The 20,210-nt window shown below is 39.2% G+C and overlaps 1 protein-coding gene across 2 annotated transcripts in view; it reads right to left on the reverse strand.

Moving 5' to 3' along the window:
* LOC136886535 (uncharacterized) overlaps positions 1-10,648 on the reverse strand; it is a 101,590-nt gene extending 90,942 nt beyond the window's left edge. For both annotated transcript variants that reach the window (XM_068230608.1, XM_068230607.1), the window contains exons 1-2: positions 10,558-10,648; positions 6,177-6,306 (exon numbers count right to left, since the gene is read on the reverse strand). In XM_068230608.1, the coding sequence (XP_068086709.1) occupies positions 6,177-6,254 (78 nt within the window). In that variant the 5' untranslated portion in view covers positions 6,255-6,306; positions 10,558-10,648. The remainder of the gene's footprint in view (positions 1-6,176; positions 6,307-10,557) is intronic.
* Positions 10,649-20,210: the final 9,562 nt, after the last annotated feature.

Genomic DNA, 20,210 nt, shown 5'->3' on the forward strand with positions numbered 1-20,210 from the left:
TGCAGAACTCCTAATGGGACCATTTTCTCCTTCCACCTTATTCTGCGAAACTTGCCCCGAGTGATTTCTATCTTTATCCACAACTCAAGTTGCACCTTGGAGGTAAGCGGTTTGCAACTGATGAAGAGGTGGAAGAGGAAGTGAACCGCTGTCTACAGAGACAGGACCCGACCCAGTATGATGAAGGTATCAATAAACTGCTGCCAAGATAATAAAAGTGCTTGGACTGAAATTGTGATTATGTGGGAAGTAGTGTATGAGTTGTAGAATAAAAATGAAATATTTCACAAGTGTAAATAAAACCAAAAACCATGGCGTGACAGCCCCTAAGGGCCATGGATTACCAAGCGACCACTGCTCAGTCCCAAGGCCTACAGATTACGAGGTGTCATGTGGTCAGCACGAAGAATCCTCTTGGCCATTATTCTCTGCTTTCTAGACCAGGGCCGCCATTACACCATCAGATAGCTCCTCAATTTTAATCACGTAGGGTGAGTAGACCTCCAACCAGCCCTCAGATGCAGGTAAAAATATCCGTCCTGGCCGGGAATCGAACCCGGGGCCTCCGGGTAAGAGCCAGGCATGCTACCCCTACCCCGCAGGGCCAGCAAAAGTGTAGATAGCCCGCTTGTATTTTTTGTAAAATAGGGAAACTTATTTATCGGATGGCCCTCGTACTACAAGACCTTTAAAATTTTCACTTGGATTCATGAAACATTTTGATCCCCCTGTGGGTGGGGGTGATAGAATAACACCCACGGTATCCCCTGCCTGTCGTAAGAGGCGACTAAAGGGGGCCTCAGGGGCTCTGAACATTGGAGCGTGGGTTGGCAACCACGGGGCCCTTAGCTGAGTCCTGGCATTGTTTCCACTTACTTGTGCCAGGCTCCTCACTTTCATCTATCCTATCCGACCTCCCTTGGTCAACTCTTGTTCTTTTCCGACCCCGACGCTATTAGGTTTGCGAGGGCTAGGGAGTCATTCATTTTCACGCCCTTCGTGGCCCTTGTCTTCCTTTGGCCGATATATTCATTTTTCGAAGTGTCGAATCCCTTCCATTTTTCTCTCTGATTAGTGTTATATAGAGGATGGTTGCCTAGTTGTACTTCCTCTTAAAACAATAATCACCACCACCACCACCTGAAACATTTTGACACTACAGGGGTGCAGGAGGGACTGTGATCAAAAGCTTACATTTTATTATAAGTTAATTTACTAATAAATGCAAATTAAAGTATAAAATTCTAGAATATATTCACATATCCCATTTAATATAGAAGAAATCGAACAGTAGCCGAACTAAGGAAAAAAAGATAAAATGATGTACAAATTGGAGAGTTTGTTAAAGATGAAGCCATACTTTCCATTGTAGACTTAGTTAAATGTAACATAAAAACTTTCCAGTTTGTCAAACACACAATTTTAACATAAAATTCTTATACTACAAACATACCTGTAAAAAGTACACACTATTATACAAAGAAAGACATGTTTCATTCTGCAAGATCATCCTCAAATTTTATGAAATCACGTAAAACATGAATATATATACAGCATTGTTTACGTTGCATAAACTTGTCAATGATAGAGAGTTTAGTGATAATATGAACCAGTATTGACAAATTAGAAACTTACAAGTATTAATATAATGAGAAAACTTCTGAACTTATCTAGACTACCGATGCCAAGTCTGTTGTCACCAAATACTATTTCAGGACTGTGGTCATCAAGAGGCAAATGGAAAGTTTTGAGTACAGCACACAACTTACGGAGAGGGGAAGGGAGGCATGGGAGGGGAGTGACGAACATTGTGGATCCCTCCTACTGGACGTTAAAATCTAGCATACTGTACCATGGAGAGGAGAGAGGGAAGCAGGACGGAGCGAGTGGAACACTCTTTCAACACTGGAGAGGGGAGAGAAGGTTATTAACCTACTTCATGTTATAATGTACTTTTATATACGATGGATGAATGCAACTTAATTATTTTAGCTAAATAATGTATGGAATTGAAATAGAGAATATCTATAAGAAATTAATGTCATAAACACCAATTTAATGAGTAAATATTGTCCACATATTATGTGAGTAGAGCGATGTGTGCAGAATTTTTTAAGTATGTATGGTCATTAAAGCTGGTTACGTTAGCATTTTTTGCAAAGTAGATCTCGATTGCTTCCCTTATATTGGAAGATTTTATTTTATTTTCGATGTGTAAAATTTTAGATCTGTGTTGATGTCTGTGAAATAGTGTGAACTGTCGTATATGTGTTCCCCAAAGACTGAATGCCGATTATATCTGATCGCGTTTATTGTGATCTTTAAATCTTGTGTAGAAATTTTGTTTTGTCTGACCTATATAGGTGGCATTAGAGTTAAGTTCTTGGCACTTGAGTTCATAGACTCCTGACTTTGAGAAAGGGTCTTTTTTGTTTAGGTGCACTTGTTGCTGTGTCTCTGCAGTGTGTTGTTCATTCTAAAGGTTACTTTTAAACCTTGTTTCCAAAAAAGATATTAGCTACTTTTTATGTGTTATTATTAATGTACTGTAGTTGAGAACCAAGTGTGGTGGTTTTCCGAGGATTTTCCTTTTGTTTGCTTAATATTTTATCTACTGTGCCTAGAGGGTGGTTGTCTTCTTTCATGATTTGTTTAATGATTTGTACCACTTTATTGAAATCCATTCTGCTCATTGGTATGGAAATAGCTGTGTATCATTGTATTCAATCCTGTTATTTTTAGTGTGTATGGGTGGTTAGATTCATGCATGCAACGTCTGAGTGGGCTTTCTGTATACTTTGTAAGACAGATTGCCATTATTCCTGCTGATTGTGATGTCTAAATAGTTTATTTTCTTGTTAGATTCTTGCTCCATTGTGAAGCTGATGGAATATTGTAAAGAATTTAGTGTGTTTAATAACTGGTGTGTATTAGTGAAGTCATTATCATATATGCACATGATGTCACCTCCATATCTGCTCCAGTATAAGATTCCTTTTGAATGCTGATACGTTCAGAATATGTTTTCAAAGTTATTCAAAAAATGTTTGATACTATTATACCTTATAATGGTGAGCCCATGGCTAACCCTTCTTTTTGGCAATAGACACTGTCAGTGAATGCAAAGCAATTTTGGTGTAGCATTGTTCTAAAAAGGCTAATTATTTCTTTGGTTTCCTGAAGTAAAGTGTTTTCTTTATGAAGATTTTTGATCATTTTAATGGATTCATCTATTGGTACATTGGTGTATATGTTAGTGCTGTCAAAGTGTATCTTTAACCCTTGACCACCCACATTTTTGCTCCACTTATCCCCAGGTTTCAACCTATTAATTAGGAAACATTGAAGCAGAGCACACTGTTTCAGAAAAAAGTTAAATATTATCAAAAATACTGATCACAATCTATTCACATTTTCAATAATATTAGCAAACATACCATCATTTACTGCATTTAACATACCATCATGTCCACTTCTCTATTCTATTCATTGAGTCATAAGTTTGTTGGTTCAAACCTCCCACCCACGCTGATGATACTCAAAACTGTTGTCACATTCTCATGTTGTCTAAATGCCCCTAAGCCAATAGAGATGTGATTCTGGAAGTGCAATGGTGACCTCGTACATCAGCTTTCATTTCCTCTAGCAAGTGTCTTCCCATTCTGTATCTACTTTACTGGAATACACCTGTTTGATTGCTGCATTGATATATATGCAATTGATTATGCCACTGAATAGATTGTCTCCACCTATCATATGTAAAAAGCAATAACCTATTTCTCATAATACTCTTTTGAAATTATTGATACGTTCAACATCATCCATATAATCATTCGAGTAACGAAACAAAATGTTTATGTTACCTGAATTGCAGCCACATCAACATCAGGTCCGATTTCTAGATTTCTAGATTTCTAGATTTCTAGATAACCGTTTTCACTTATATCACCGTTATCACTAAAATTATCTTCGTCAATATGTTACTTACTCACTAAAAATTTACCTCCACACCTGCACAATGATTCTGTGTCATTTCTTTCGCCTTTATTCAGCTCAGTTCCAATATCAGCAGTATTCAATCCCGTCATGTTTACGAACTAAACAGCTAACCCGCACTCGCGGAAGTTCAAGACCGTTGCCTAGACAAATTCAAGACAAATTCTCACTCTTCTTTTATTTCCTAAGCCTTGTATATTGTACTGCATGTTCATCAATGCCTTATAAACAATTCACTACCAAAAAATTCAAAACTATTGCATAGATTGCACTCGTATGCAGATAATGCAGCTGGGTATTTTTGGGCACTAAGGACCGTAAGGCAAAGTGAACAGTCGGGTGCTTTCGGGCGGGAAGAGGTTCATAAGTTCTAGGCAGGTTTTAATTTATCTGTCTTCTTTAAGTAAGATTTTCTCTTTCAAAATTTTTTTTCAGTTATTTGCCTAAATTGTAACTTGGCAAATCATTAAAATTTACTATTGGTCTAAAGGGACACGAGTTTTTGTGTATTTTGGGGATGGCTCTTAGTGTGGATAGTTTGGGATTTTTGATGGTGAGGCTTTCTTTTTCTTGTTTTGTGAGAATAAAGTCCGTTTGCTTGATAGCTTGTTTTATTTTGTTTTGAAATTCATTTTTATGGTCACGTTGTAGTTCTTGATTTCCGTTGTTGTTGATGACATCTATTGTTTTTTCTATGTACCCAAGAATAGAACATAACAAGAAATGTCAAAAGTAGTGATCTTGAATAGCAGTGCACTCGCATCTCAGATATGTTCAGACACCGTTCTCTTCTGTAGTGTCCGTAATTTAGAACTCAACTAGCACACATCTATTGAGAGAACAGTGTGCATAAACTGCAGAATTTCACCTTGAAAAAACTCCTGGACAATATCACATCTATAAATTAGCAGTTCGCATTTTTGGGAATAGATTATTATTGTCAAGTCACAGTTACTCATTGAACGTCCTTCTTCCAACTCTCAAGGTTTTCAAAGTCTCTGAGGTGCAAGAATGATGTGTACGAACTCACTTTCATGCCAGTATAACTACAGACATATGCTGGGATAATTCAGCTTCATCAAACACCTCTAGAACGGACCCGAATTACACTCGCCAACAAGAAAGTAGAATGTTATCACATCACCATGTAAGCTATCAGATGAAGAGCCACTGAACTGAAAGCCACACATTCGGAAGATTGCAATGGGCTGTGTTTACAGTAGCAACAGACAGGGCAAGGAAAAACGATGAAAATATCTCGCTTCTTCTCCAAAATTACTTCACAGCTTCTCTGCCTTCATAAGAGTGTTTGCTTTAGACGTGCTAAAGTGGCAGTTAACTGCTCAGGCAGAGTTTTACTATGAGATCACTTAACATTAGTAACACTGTAAAGAAGTTTAAATGATGCAAATCATACGTGGAATTTCTTTTGGAGGAAAAATATGTTCACGATGACAGCCAAAGACCTTCTGGCCATAACCTAATTAAATCCAGCACCCATAATTGTCCTTCAGTTCAACAGCTACTAGCACTGCAATTGGCTAATGTATGATAGGAAATTACGTCAATCCCACAATGATACCATTACCAAACAATGGAGAATAAAAACATAACCATATAACCTACAGAAATCCATTTCAATAAACACCAGAGGTAATCAATAAACAGTCATTTGAAGGGTACTTAGCTCATGAAATGCCCTGATGCCTCGATCTTGAAACACTGCCTGTCACAACTTCATTGGTAGCTGGACCTAACCAAGGTTCCTTCACTATCAAGTCCACAACTTTAATTCAGCTTCTTGCCACTATCAAACATAGAATGCACTGCCGTCTCCCTAGTAAATGCTAGAGGCCAATTGTCCACTCGGAGACCATAATCTGGGGACATGTGCCACCAGAACCCCTTTCCTTGTTTTTGTCACTAGTTGGACCCATAGATGTACATCAATACTGTTGTTTGTAGTTCCTAAGAGTTGGCTGCCTTGTGTAGCACATTATCACATAATCCCAACAAAGAAACAAAACACAGACATACCTTTCCTAGATGCCCATGCAGCAAATGGTGAGTGCTCAGGTTAATATTGGGGAAGCACATAGTAAATTACGCTCCTGCCAAACTTATTCAGCTACTAAGGGTTAAATTCTGATCTCTATAAAGTTATTTGCCATTAGACTCACAAGTGATGCATTAGTTGTTCCTTCAAGCCAGGCTGGTTCCTCTTTGATTTTTACTTCCTGGTCCATTTCACACTGCATCTGAAGTAGTTAGAAGGTACTGGGGTTGTTGATTACTTCCAATGATTTTACACTAAAACACAGGCCAGAGAAATATATTACCTTATTGCTGTCATTAAGTAATTTAATAGATATATATTTACCAGATATTGTAATAGGAGTTGAATCATGGCTGAGAAATGATATAATGGATGCAGAAATTTTCTCACGGCACTGGAGTGTGTATCGTAGAGATAGGATAGGAAAGGTGGGAGGGGGAGTTTTCATTCTGGTGAAAGAAGAATTTGTAAGCTACGAAAAAGTTAAAGATGAGACACATGAAATTCTAGGTGTAAGGCTCATTTCTAAAGATAATAGGCAACTTGATATATTTGGGGTGTACAGATCGGGAAAGGGTAGCACTGATGCGGATTTGGAATTATTTGATAGGATAGTCAGCTATGTGGGAAACGACATGGAAAGAAATGTGATTGAAGCGGGAGATCTGAATTTGCCAGATGTCAATTGGGAAGGAAATGCGAACGACAGGAAGTATGACCAACAAATGGCAAATAAGTTAATATGGGAAGGACAGCTGATTCAGAAAGTGATGGAACCAACCAGAGGGAAAAATATTTTGGATGTGGTGCTGATAAAACCAGATGAGCTCTATAGGGTAACTGAAGTAATAGATGGTATTAGTGATCATGAAGCTGTTTTTGTGGTAGTTAAAAATAAATGTGATAGAAAGGAAGGTCTTAAAAGTAGGACTGTTAGGCAGTACCATATGGCTGATAAAGCAGGTATGAGGCAGTTTCTAAAAAGTAACTATGATCGGTGGAAAACGGTAAATAAAAATGTAAACAGACTCTGGGATGGGTTTAAAGAAATTGTTGAGGAATGCGAAAACAGGTTTGTACCTTTAAGGGTGGTAAGAAATGGTAAAGACCCACCTTATTATAATAGAGAAATAAGGAGACTAAGAAGGAGGTGCAGACTAGAAAGAAATAGAATTAGAAATGGCTGTGGAAGTAAGGAGAAATTGAAGGAACTTACTAGAAAATTGAATCTAGCAAAGAAGGCAGCTAAGGATAACATGATGGCAAGCATAATTGGCAGTCATACGAATTTTAGTGAAAAATGGAAGGGTATGTATAGGTATTTTAAGGCAGAAACAGGTTCCAAGAAGGACATTCCAGGAATAATTAATGAACAAGGGGAGTGTGTATGTGAGGATCTTCAAAAGGCAGAAGTATTCAGTCAGCAGTATGTAAAGATTGTTGGTTACAAGGATAATGTCAAGATAGAGGAAGAGGCTAAGGCCAAAGAAGTAATAAAATTTACATATGATAACAATGACATTTACAATAAGATACAAAAGTTGAAAACTAGAAAAGCGGCTGGAATTCATCAGATTTCTGGGGATATACTAAAGACAATGGGTTGGGATATAGTACCATATCTGAAGTACTTATTTGATTATTGTTTGGCCGAAGGAGCTATACCAGATGAATGGAGAGTTGCTATAGTAGCCCCTGTGTATAAAGGAAAGGGTGATAGACATAAAGCTGAAAATTACAGGCCAGTAAGTTTGACATGCATTGTATGTAAGCTTTGGGAAGGCATTCTTTCTGATTATATTAGACATGTTTGTGAAATTAATAACTGGTTCGATAGAAGGCAATTCGGTTTTAGGAAAGGTTATTCCACTGAAGCTCAACTAGTAGGATTCCAGCAAGATATAGCAGATATCTTGGATTCTGGAGGTCAAATGGACTGTATCGCGATTGACATGTCTAAAGCATTTGATAGGGTGGATCATGGGAGACTACTGGCAAAAATGAGTGAAATTGGACTAGACAAAAGAGTGACTGAATGGGTTGCTATATTTCTAGAAAATAGATCTCCGAGAGTTAGAGTAGGTGAAGCTTTGTCTGACCCTGTAATAATTGAGAGGGGAGTTCCTCAAGGCAGTGTTATCGGACCTTTAAGTTTTCTTATATATATAAATGATATGAGTAAAGGAGTGGAATCGGAGGTCAGGCTTTTTGCGGATGATGTTATTCTCTATAGAGTGATAAAAAAGTTACAAGATTGTGAGCAACTGCAACGTGACCTCGAAAATATTGTGAGATGGACAGCAGGCAATGGTATGTTGATAAACGGGGCTAAAAGTCAGGTTGTGAGTTTCACAAATAGGAAAAGTCCTCTCAGTTTTAATTACTGCATTGATGGGGTGAAAGTTCCTTTTGGGGATCATTGTAAGTATCTAGGTGTTAATATAAGGAAAGATCTTCACTGGGGTAATCACATAAATGGGATTGTAAATAAAGGGTACCGATTTCTGCACATGGTTATGAGGGTGTTTAGGGGTTGTAGTAAGGATGTAAAGGAGAGTGCATATAAGTCTCTGGTAAGACCCCAACTAGAGTATGGTTCCAGTGTATGGGACCCTCACCAGGATTACCTGATTCAAGAACTGGAAAAAATTCAAAGAAAAGCAGCTCGATTTGTTCTGGGTGATTTCCGACAAAAGAGTAGCGTTACAAAAATGTTGCAATGTTTGGGTTGGGAAAAATTGAGAGAAAGAAGAAGAGCTGCTCGACTAAGTGGTATGTTCCGAGCTGTCAGCGGAGAGATGGCGTGGAATGACATTAGTAGACGAATAGGTTTGAATGGCGTCTATAAAAGTAGGAAAGATCACAATATGAAGATAAAGTTGGAATTCAAGAGGACAAACTGGGGCAAATATTCATTTATAGGAAGGGGAGTTAGGGATTGGAATAACTTACCAAGGGAGATGTTCGATAAATTTCCAATTTCTTTGAAATCATTTCGGAAAAGGCTAGGAAAGCAACAGATAGGGAATCTGCCACCTGGGCGACTGCCCTAAATGCAGATCAGTATTGATTGATTGATTGATATTATGAACATACCAAAAAGACTCAAAATTTTACATGACTATTATTATTGTGATCATACCTATAGGACCTCAAGTTTTCTATGACTAATACTATGCAGAAGAATCCCCATAACACTGATAACCATAACAAGAATTCTACATATGATAATTTTACAGATATCCTAAACGGAAACTTCTCAAAATTTCGAACCCTACTACCATATTTCGCAGCCTACATTGTAAAGAACAACTCAACATTCACAGCGTCACTATTAAATTGCAAACAGTGGTAAATAACACAGCAAAATAATAATTAAGATTATGCACTACATATTGTAATTTCTTTCTGAAACTAATATCCGCAATTTTTCACCTGCGTAGCCCTTCAGAAAAATTCCTCTGTCCAAAAAAATTAGATATACGTTATATTGCTACAACACACGAGGGATAGATTTGCCGGCACTTGTGACAAAAAGGCCAGGAGTTTTCCAAGAGGATGCCAGTTATATGCGTATACAGTTTTAATGTTTAAGTAAAAATAAAATTTAAGAAAATTAAAAATATTAAAAATATGTAGAATGCTGAAACTAAGAAAGATTAGTATTAACTGCTTAATGTTCTCAATTGTGATCTATAATTTTCGCAAAAGTAAATTATGGAACTTGAACATTGCCGAGAATAGAGATTGTGGACACAGTGTAAATGATAGAAATCACAATTCCTCAATGAAGAAAATCTGTAACACAATAAATTAACGGAATAAGCTGTACAACTTTCCAACACGCGTCTTTGTAATAACATACCTCACACTTCGAGACAAAACCTGATATTTTAATTTACAGTAGTTTAAACACTTAGAACGGACTTTTGAAGAACGGATTGATTTGTATCAGTCAGTAGAACGGGATGAATTTAGGAAAGGATAAATTACCAGTTACAACTCCAGAGTATACGGCATTTCTTGAAAAGAGCACTGGGTGTTATGTCCCGCGATGTTTGGCCCAAAGAGAGAAGGAACCTCTCCGCGGGTAAACAGACGGTAAAACACAACTTTGACGTCAGTTGCTTCAGGGCAGAAAAGTAATACGACAGCAGGTCCATGGAAGGAGAGATCAACTGACTGAATTTTGTGATCCAAAACTTCGTATAACAGAAATAAAATGGTACAATTATTATTATTATTATTATTATTATTATTATTATTATTATTATTATTATTATTATTATTATTACCGGTATGGGCGTGATTAGTTTAGCTGCCGGCTTCTCAGCTGGAAAAGCTGAGGATCGAATCCCCGTCGATACCACGTTGGGATTTTCATCTCAGAAATCACGCGGCATTAGCAACTCCAGCGACCTCAGATACAACCGGGCTAAGCTGAAGAAATTACATATTGTCGGTAATGTTCAAGGCTCGATCATTTACTCAGTAGAGTACGGTACCTTCTTCTTCTTCTACTTCCTCAGCTTCTCTTTCTTCTTCCTAGTCTGTTTCCTGGCCGTCTATATGCCCGTAACGGACACTCCCGTGTTGGCTCTTCCCAAGGTACGTAGAATACAAGGTAGGGATCACGAGAGAGGTGCGCAGTAGCAAAGCAGAGCTGTGACGTCACGCAGGACCTTCGCGTTGAATCTGCCCTGAATGAGGTAGAGGTAGTTCGAATAAGAATCGCTGTGCACGCAGAAGCTAGGTGCTAATAGTACACGATAGTAACATATCTGTGGTATATAAGAAACCGTGTGTGTTTATTTTATGTGATGAAACGTAAAAAATCAGTAATAGTGTACACTTTTCAGTATGGTTTGTCATGCGAGTGCAGGCTGCACAAAACACAGCAGGCACGCGAAGGAACGAAACGTACACTTTCATGTATTCCTTAAAGCCACTGGCTTAAATAAATGGTGACAGAAGTAATCAAGACATTATCGAAAGCTATCTTTCTGAGCTTCGAGGGTTCGGGAGACTTCATGACCATCCTCTTCCGACAGCTGTGACGCAAAAGGTGAAATCATTGCTGTCAGCCTCAATGCTTCCGAGGCGATAAGAAATTCAAACTGTTCTCCGGAAGATTATGAAACATTACGTCCAAATATGTTACATGATACTGATGAACTCCGTGGATATCGGGGGGCAACGCGTCCGCCTGTCACCCAGCGGCCCCGGTTTCGATTCCCGGCCGGGTCAAGGGTTTTTAATTGTAAATAATATACCTCGCCAGGGGACTGGGTGTTTGTGTCGTCCTTAACCTTCCTTTCTCACATTCAACACTCTACACTTCCGCAATTACACTTACCGTACGCGCAGATTCCTATCATATGGTGAACGTAGTGGCAAAAGATCTACAGAGGTCGACGCCAAGAACAAATATTTTTTAAAAAAGGCCATCGTTGAGCCCACAACATCCTATTCTTTACTGGAGGATGAGCAAGGGTTCGTTAAAGCCCTTGAAGAGCTAGTAAAACAGGTCGAGGACAGTCGCGAAACCAAGGATCGTGATGAGCTGCTTAAAGATTTCACTGGCTGTATAGCTTTTAGGGTAAAGAAGAAGAACCTCGATACAGAAATAGAAAACAGGTCAACATACAAAAGGTGGCAATTAGATTTCAAAAACTTCTAGAGACAGTTTGATGCAGCCTACAGAGCGATGGTACTCCACTGTGGTGCAGATGGAAAGAGAGTTCAAATTTTACCACGGGTAAGAACTGAAAGAGGGTTCTAACATCATCACAAACCTTACGGATATCCTGAAGAAGAAATTCCCCGAAATCTATGAGCTTACAAGTTGCTTCGCGAGAAGCCGTTCTTTTATTCGAATGGGCGCTTTAAACAAAAGTAAGACATTCAAGAGATCAGGTTTCAGTTAATACAATACCGATAAAAAAAGAAGAAAAGCAAAGAAATTCCACTGATGCTATAGAGTGTGTTTGATGTTCTTTTTTTAAAATATTAGCATTATTCTTTTTGTATAACATACATACTTTTTTATGAAAGGCTCTTTATTATGTTGTATACGAAACCAGTGCTAAGAATGTTAATATACAGGCTCATTAATTTATATAGCCTATCTAATGTTAACGTGGAATTTGTCAGCTCCTGGCACTTGGAGGAGAACATTTACTATGCTGTTGGTGTTGTGGACAGTTTCCTAACATTTGCTATTTGTGTTGTTGACAGTGTATATAGTTTCCCAATATTGCTGTAACAACTGGCATATTTCTTGTAATCATCACGCTTTAATGTTCGAGTCTGTAACAATTAGAGACCCTTGTTATTGTTATCATAGATAACATGAACATATGGAATGGCCATTCCACTGCGATCACAGTCTTAGCATTGTTACAACCGTTTATACAGATCGAAACACTTCAGAAACGCTGCTTGATTCACACTGTATTTGATCTCCTATTATTACTCTACTGTAATAGTGAAGTGGAATGCCTTTTCTGAGGTGAAGTTAAAATATCAATGAAGTTATCTTATCTCTAACTTGTGGCTAAAACAAAATAGTTCACAGCTGTGTATTAGCCTACCTCATACAGAAGACAAGGCGCTGAGGGTTCAAGATGACTTCATCGACGGCCAAGAGTGGTGGGGAGACCTGCGCGTGATCCCTACCTCTTACTCTATCTACCTTGGGCTCTTCCGATCCTCAGAGAGCAGGTAGGTACGCAAAAGGGAAGGAAAGGCAGGTGGGCTAAAGTCTTTTTAAGTCAAGGAAATCGATGGCTAATTGTTATCCTAAGGGAGGGGGCCCAGGAGATGTTGGTTTGAGTCACTGGAGGAAGATCATCAGAGGGAAGATGGAGGGAGATCAGGGAAGTGTTACAGAGATAGGGCGGGGCAAGAAGAAAGGGAAACGTAGAAAAGTGGATAGGAGGAAGAAGCTGGAAGAGAGATGGGAAGAAAAATTAACCGGGAGAGGAGGGGATCTAAAGACGATGGCGTTCTTGATCAGGTTAGGGAGGTGAAGGAAAGGGAAACAGAGTGAAGTATTAAGGCAGATGTTGAGGAAAATAGAATTGCGGGAGGGGTATAACGAGAATGTGGTAGCTTTCAACGTAAGGAAAGCAGGAGATTTGTGGGATCTGGTTACTGCAGAGCGGGAGAATTTTAAGGAAGCGGAGAGACTTATCAGTGGGAAAGTGTGTAAGAGGGATAATGAATAGAATAATATTGGGGATATATGGAATGGGTATGCGGGAAATTGCAAGTGAGATTTGAAGATCCTAATGAGTGGGCGGCAGGAGATCGAGTTTGAGTTTAGATGGCCTTCACTTGAACGGCAATTGTAGACCTACGTATGAGTTCGTGGTTTTTTTTTGTTTTTTTAGGAGAGTTATAGGGAGGTAAATTCAGAGACACATGGTAAACTACGGAGCAGTGATCAGGGGCGGATCCAGGATTCCCTGAAGGAGGGTGGAACTTTATTAAAATATATACAACAAAAAGAACAACGAATTTAAATTGTGGAGTAAAGCGAGATGTGAGAACCGCACTATCATTTACAGTTCCATATATTTTCATGAATTATAATTGTTATATGACTATCAACATTCCACTAAGCATTCAATAATTCCATAGATAAATAATACGAATGAAAACTCTTCAAACGTTTAACGAGTTCCTATTTTATTATATAATTATATTACTATAGACAAGGAGGATGGACTAAGCATGCAAAGTCATACAAGCCACCACTACCAACTACGTATTCCCATGTTAGGGTCAAGTGTGCAGTTTATTTTGAATAAATAATAATGATAACAATAATGGTTACGGGGGTTTTCGTGATCTCGATAGGGAAGTAAACGTGAGGGCTAAATAGCTGGAAAAATTAAGAACCAAACTTTAAATTTTGAAAATTACGATTACTGAATACTTTATTTTATGTACCGAAGAAAATATCTCGAGAAAACAAAAAGAAGAACAATGATATAGATTTAACAACAGATAACAATCCGTCAAGCTCAGTTAAGTAATCGCCAGGGGAAAAAGGACTCGCGTTCCACCAAAGCCTTTAAGTCGAAACAAAGCTAATAAGTCTCAAAAAATTACAAATCTTTGGCATAAATTGTGAGATTAGCTTTTACAAATAAATTCCCCCTCTATAGGACCTTATTTCCTTCAAAAAGGAAGACGCAGAGGCTTCTACAACAAAGTTACCAAGAGGGGAACCGAACCGTCGAATACAAAATTACATATCAGATGGGCCTAGAAATCCGAACCACAATTCACAATTAATACTTTACAGTGACGTAATGGGCCTCGAATTCACATTAGGTTAATGACTTCACGTCAGAACACCTCCATTACATTTAGCAGTATTCTGCTCTTAAATGCTACCCTAAATTCGTTCGGGAGACAGAAAATACAGGCGAGAACCAAAATGAAATTGAGGCACTCCTAGTACAAGGCCCTGTCATACCAAGACAAGAAGAGGTCAAGTCCTAAAAGAAGGGAAGAAAATTTAGAATTTGAAAACATAGTCACCAGACAATGAAATGGATAAGGGAAACGAGGATACACACTAGTGCATCCCTTTTAGGAGTGTTACATTTTCTTATGCTGTTTGTTCGGGGCGTCGACCTATAGAGTTCATTTGCCCCTACTTGCACCATGTGATGTGAACCTGCATGTAATTGGAATGGAGGAAGTGTAGAGTGTTGAATGTGAGGAAAGGGACGTTAAGAACGACACAAACACCCAGTCCCCAGGCCAGGGATATTAATCATTTAAAATTAAAAACCCCTGACCCAGCCGCGAATCGAACCCGGGGCCTCGGGGTGACAGGCGGACACATTGTCCCCTACACCGCGGGGCGGACCGTCTTATATTATGTCAATAGAAAACTTACACATTTCAAGTCCCAACACAGAGGTGGGGAACCCTACATTTAAAATTGAGAAAACGCATATCGACCTAACGGTTACATGCCAAAGGGGTACCCTGGAATCTCCCTGTTTGCCATTAATAGATAAAGTTCACATATTTAGGTGATTGTTCCGCTTTGCCTTACGCGTTCGGCTCCCGAGGAGATTTCTTCTATTAACGTAGTAGTCTGAAAAGTCCCGATGATGACTGACGCTTACAAGTTGAATCTCACAGCTATGTAAAGGGGAGTGGGTAATTTTCCCTAGAAAATGACGTAATTAAATTGTGTTATTGGTGGGAAATTACATCATAAGGCAGATAGCTGAATGGAGCTGAGGTTGATCAGGTTCATTACCGTTCAATCCATTAATATGGTAGAGTTCAGTCTTCGTTAGATTAAACTACTGACAGTTGATGAGCGGCAATTCAAACTCAGGAAGAGGTCGTACTACTGACACAATCATAATATTAATAATTTAATACACGGGTCTTCAAACAAGACACATGACTAACTTTATTAGTTGTACCTATCACTGACTAAACGTTTAGCGCTAATTGAAAAGTTATTTTACAGGTAAACATGGCCCCTGTTTAATACCGGTTTCCATTCGATAATATCAATATCATTTGAGATGGTGGAAATGTTAGCTATTTCAACTCAAGTGCTAGCAGGATTTGTCCGTATTTCATCGCCTGCAGATCTTTTGTCCTTTTCAGCAGTAATCATGTCAGCACCACCTGAAGAAGTCTTAACTTCAGAATGTTTTGGCTTTTTAAAAATATTATTAAATTGAAACACTAGAAAAATGTATATTTGTCGCTGACCGCATAGAAATGGGTAAACTTTCTCTTAATATTTCAAGTATTACGTCCCCTACGAACCATGTGACCTTGCCGCGCTGGGGACGCTTGCGTGTTCCAATGAAGCAGATAGCCGAGCCGCAGGTACAACCATATCGGATGGGTATCTGTTGAGAGACCAGACTAAGGAATGGTTCACCGAAAGGGGGTTAGCAGCCTTTCGGAAGTTGCAAGAGCGGCAGTCTACATGATCGACTGATATGGCCTTGTAATAATACTCAACATGGCTTAGCTGTGATGATACTGCTACACGCCTGAAAGCAACGGGAAACTACAGCCGTAACTAACTCGCGAGGACATGCAGCTCTCTCTGTATGAATGATGTACTGATGATGGCTTCCTCCCGGATAAAATATTCTGGAGGTAAACTAGTCCCCCGTTCGGATCTCCGGGTGGGGACTACACAGGAGGGGGCGATCATCAGGAAGATATACTGACATTCTGCGAGTCGGAGCGTGGAACGTTAGTAGTTTGAATCGTTGTGGTGGGTTAGATAATCTGAAAAGGGAGATGGATAGACACAAGTTAGATGTAGTTGGTATAAGTGAAGTACGTTGGCAAGAAGAACAGGATTTTTGGTCAGGCGACTACCGAATTATCATCACGAAATCAAACAGGGGTAATGCAGGAGTTGGTTTAATAAAGAAAAAGAAAAGAGGGCAGCGGGTAAGCAACTACGACCAGCATAGTGAAATAATTATTGTCGTCAAGATAGACACCAAACCAATGCCCACCAAAATAGTGCAGGTCTATATGCCTACTAGTTCAGCGGATGATGAAGAAATCGAAAGAATGTATGAAGAGATAGAAGATTTAATACAATATGTAAGATTTGACGAGAATCTAATTGTGATGAGAGACTGGAATGCAGTGGTAGGCCAAGGAAGAGAAGGTAATACAGTAGGAGAATTTGGATTGGGACAAATGAACGAAAGAGGAACTCAGCTGGTTGAGTTCTGTACTGATCATAATTTTGTCCTTGTCAATACTTGGTTCAAACACCACAAACGACGGCTGTATACGTGGAGGAGACCTGGAGACACTGGAAGGTATCAAATATACTTCATAATTATTAGGCAGAGATTCAGAAACCAGGTGTTGGATTGCAAAACTTTCCCAGGAGCAGACGTGGGCTCTGATCACAACTTGTTGGTCATGAAATGCCATCTGAAGTTGAAGAAATTGAAGAAAGGGAAGAATGCAAAAAGATGGGATCTAGACAAGTGGAAAGAAAACAGTGTGAGGGATTGTTTCAAGGAACATGTTGCACAAGGGCTAAATGAAAAGGCTAAAGGAGACACAATAGAGCAAGAGTGGATAGTAATGAAAAATGAAGTCAAAAGTGCTGTTGACGTGATGTTAGGAAGGAAGAAAAATCAACTAAGAATCAGTGGATAACTCAGGACATACTAGACCTGATTGATGAACGACGAAAATACAAGAATGCTGGCAGAAAGAATACAGGCGATTAAAGTATGAAGTGAATAGAAAGTGCAAGGGAGCTAAGAAGACTGGTTGAAAAAGAAGTGGAGGGATGTCGAAGGTTGTATGGTCCTGGTAAAGGTAGATGCTGCATACAGGAAAATCAAGGAAACACTTGGAGAAAGGAAATCTATGCGTATGAATATTAAGAGCTCAGATGGAAAGCCACTTCTAGGGAAAGAATACAAAGCAGAAACATGGCGAGAACATATCCAACAGTTGTATTAAGGTAAAGATGTAGATAATTTGGTTCTGGAACAAGAAGGGGCTGTTGATGCTGATGAAATGGGAGACCCAATTTTGATGTCAGAGTTTGACAGAGCTATGAGAGACCTAAATAGGAACAAGGCACTTGGAATTGATGACATTCCCTCTGAATTACTGACTGCCTTAGGAGAAACCAGCATGGCAAGGTTATTCCATTTAGTGGGTAAGATGTACGACACAGGAGAAGTCCCTTCCGATTTTCGGCAGAATGTTGTTATACCTATTCCCAAGAAAGCCGGTACTGACAGGTGTGAAAACTGCCGCACTATCAGTTTAGTATCTCATGCCTGCAAAATTTGAACACGTATTATTTACAGAAGAATTGAGAAACAAGTTGAAACTGAATTGGGAGAAGATCAATTTGGTTTCAGAAGAATTGTAGGAATACGTGAAGCAATCCTGACTTTACGTCTGATCTTAGGATCGAATAAAGAAGGACAAGCCTACGTACATGGAATTCGTTGATCTAGAAAAGGCATTCGATAATATTGATTGAACCAAGCTACACTGACTGACAGAGCAAATGCAACACCAAGAAGGAGTGGTCAGAACTTTATGCCAATTGCAGGGTAGACTGACGACACTGAGGTATGCTCATGATGTGAAATGCGCCGCTGTGCTGCGCACGTAGCGAACGATAAAACGCCATAATACCAAACGAAGGTAGCCTTAGAGATCCTCCAGGGGATTGAAATATCTTTCTGTATACACTCCTTCTGTAGCCAATTTTGTTTTGGACTCACTGCATTTTGTACAATAATCACTGACATACTGCGTTTTGAAGGTTAAATTGTACTATACTGCGTTTCGGATGAATTAGTGTAATCATGGCGACAATGTATTTAGTTTTATTTAGAAATTCACTTAATATTACAAAGCAAGTTGTTTACCTTCTCCTGAGTACAAGTACACTCATGGGTAGATCTCTACAGGTTTAGTCCAGTATCATCTTCTTCACAGGGACATTGTTCATCGTCATCGTCATTTTCTTCTGGCTGCACCACTTGAGTGATTCGTCCTCCGCCCAGTTCTCTCCTCCAAACGTCTCAAGCAACTTCTTTATGTCCTGTTTCTTTCCTTTCGAAATAGAACAAGCGATTGGATGTTCTTGCATTGTACTTTTCAGCACTTTCCCCTTTTTCAACAATGCAGACTTCTCACCGTCACCTATATCAGTTCTGTAATATTGGCGACATTCGATATGAACCTTGGGTTTACCCTTTACCACACTTTTTTCCATGATAATCCTTTTCATCTGTGAAATGCCATCAACTTTTTTCAGGTCCTGTGAAAGACTCTTAACATTCAACAGAGACCAGTTCTGACCCAAAACTTTAACCTCGAATTATATTGGATATTCAGTATGAAGATAGGTCAGGTCTTCCTGCGTGTAGGTACCCAAGTTGCGAACTTGTGAAACAATGAACTTTGTATTCCTTGTGTCAGCAAATACTTCCAAAGCTAGCCAACTAACCCGTGCAGTCTTGCTGATATGTGCATGCTAGGCTAAAATGTAAAAAAAAAAAAAACTCGCTATTTCATGCCTCAGCAAAAAATCCTGATGAGTACTTTTCTTGGTACGACTTGACATTAGCAGCCAAAAAGTGCCCCCAACGAGACCCGCTCTAATCTCTCTGTAGGTTAATAATATTAGCTTTACGTCATACTAAATACGTTTTAGAGTCGGAATTTAGCCCCGCAGTAGTTCAGATCAATCTCTGTCTTAGAACTTCAAAGATGCTTCCCAATATTACACCCCGCTATGAATAAAACTTTCATATTACACCTTACACCATATCCCTAGTCCTATTTGTAGCCATCAGCTTCTACCAATCTGAGCACCAAAGTTCCTAGATCATGTCTCATCTCGTCTAGTTAGGTTGAGTCGCAAACTTGAGACTGTAGCGCCCTTGTAAAGTTAAGCCTGGCGTCAAATGGGTGGGTATACCTAGCATTCTTAACCATAATCACGTTGGTATTTGGGTTAAGCTAGCATTCATGAGTCTGTAATGATAAATCCTATAAGCCTAGGGTCAAATCCAGGACATGCGAAGTTATGCTTGGAGTCAAATCCGTGGCTGTAAGGTTACGATTACATTATAATCACGTTAGCAGTTTAGTCAAGATTTTTTTAGTACCGAATTTAAGACTTAGGCCCTTAGGCCTAGGGTCGAACCCTGGGTCTGTCAGGTTAAGCCTGGAGTCGAATCCATAGCTGACAGTTTACGCTTACACTATAATCACGTTAGCAGTTGAGTCAAGATTTTTTAGTATCGAATTAAAGACTTAGGCCCTTAGGCCTAGGTTCGAACCCGGAGTCTCTCAGGTTAAGCCTGGACTCGAATCCGTAGCTGATAGGTTAAGCATACACTATAATCACGTTAGCAGTTGAGTCAAGATTTCTTTGTATCGAATTTAAGACATAGGCCCTTAAGCGTAGGGTCGAACCTGGGGTCTGTCAGGTTAAGCCTAGAGTCGAATCCATACCTCATAGTTTAAGCTTACACTGTAATCACGTTAACAGTTGAGTCAAGATTTTTTCAGCCTCTAGACTAGCTTTCTCCATATACGACTTCATATTGCCGCCATCTTGCGCAAGAGCCCGCGAGCCGTC

The sequence above is a fragment of the Anabrus simplex genome, chromosome X (genome assembly GCF_040414725.1).
Source record: "Anabrus simplex isolate iqAnaSimp1 chromosome X, ASM4041472v1, whole genome shotgun sequence".
NCBI lineage: Eukaryota > Metazoa > Arthropoda > Insecta > Orthoptera > Tettigoniidae > Anabrus > Anabrus simplex.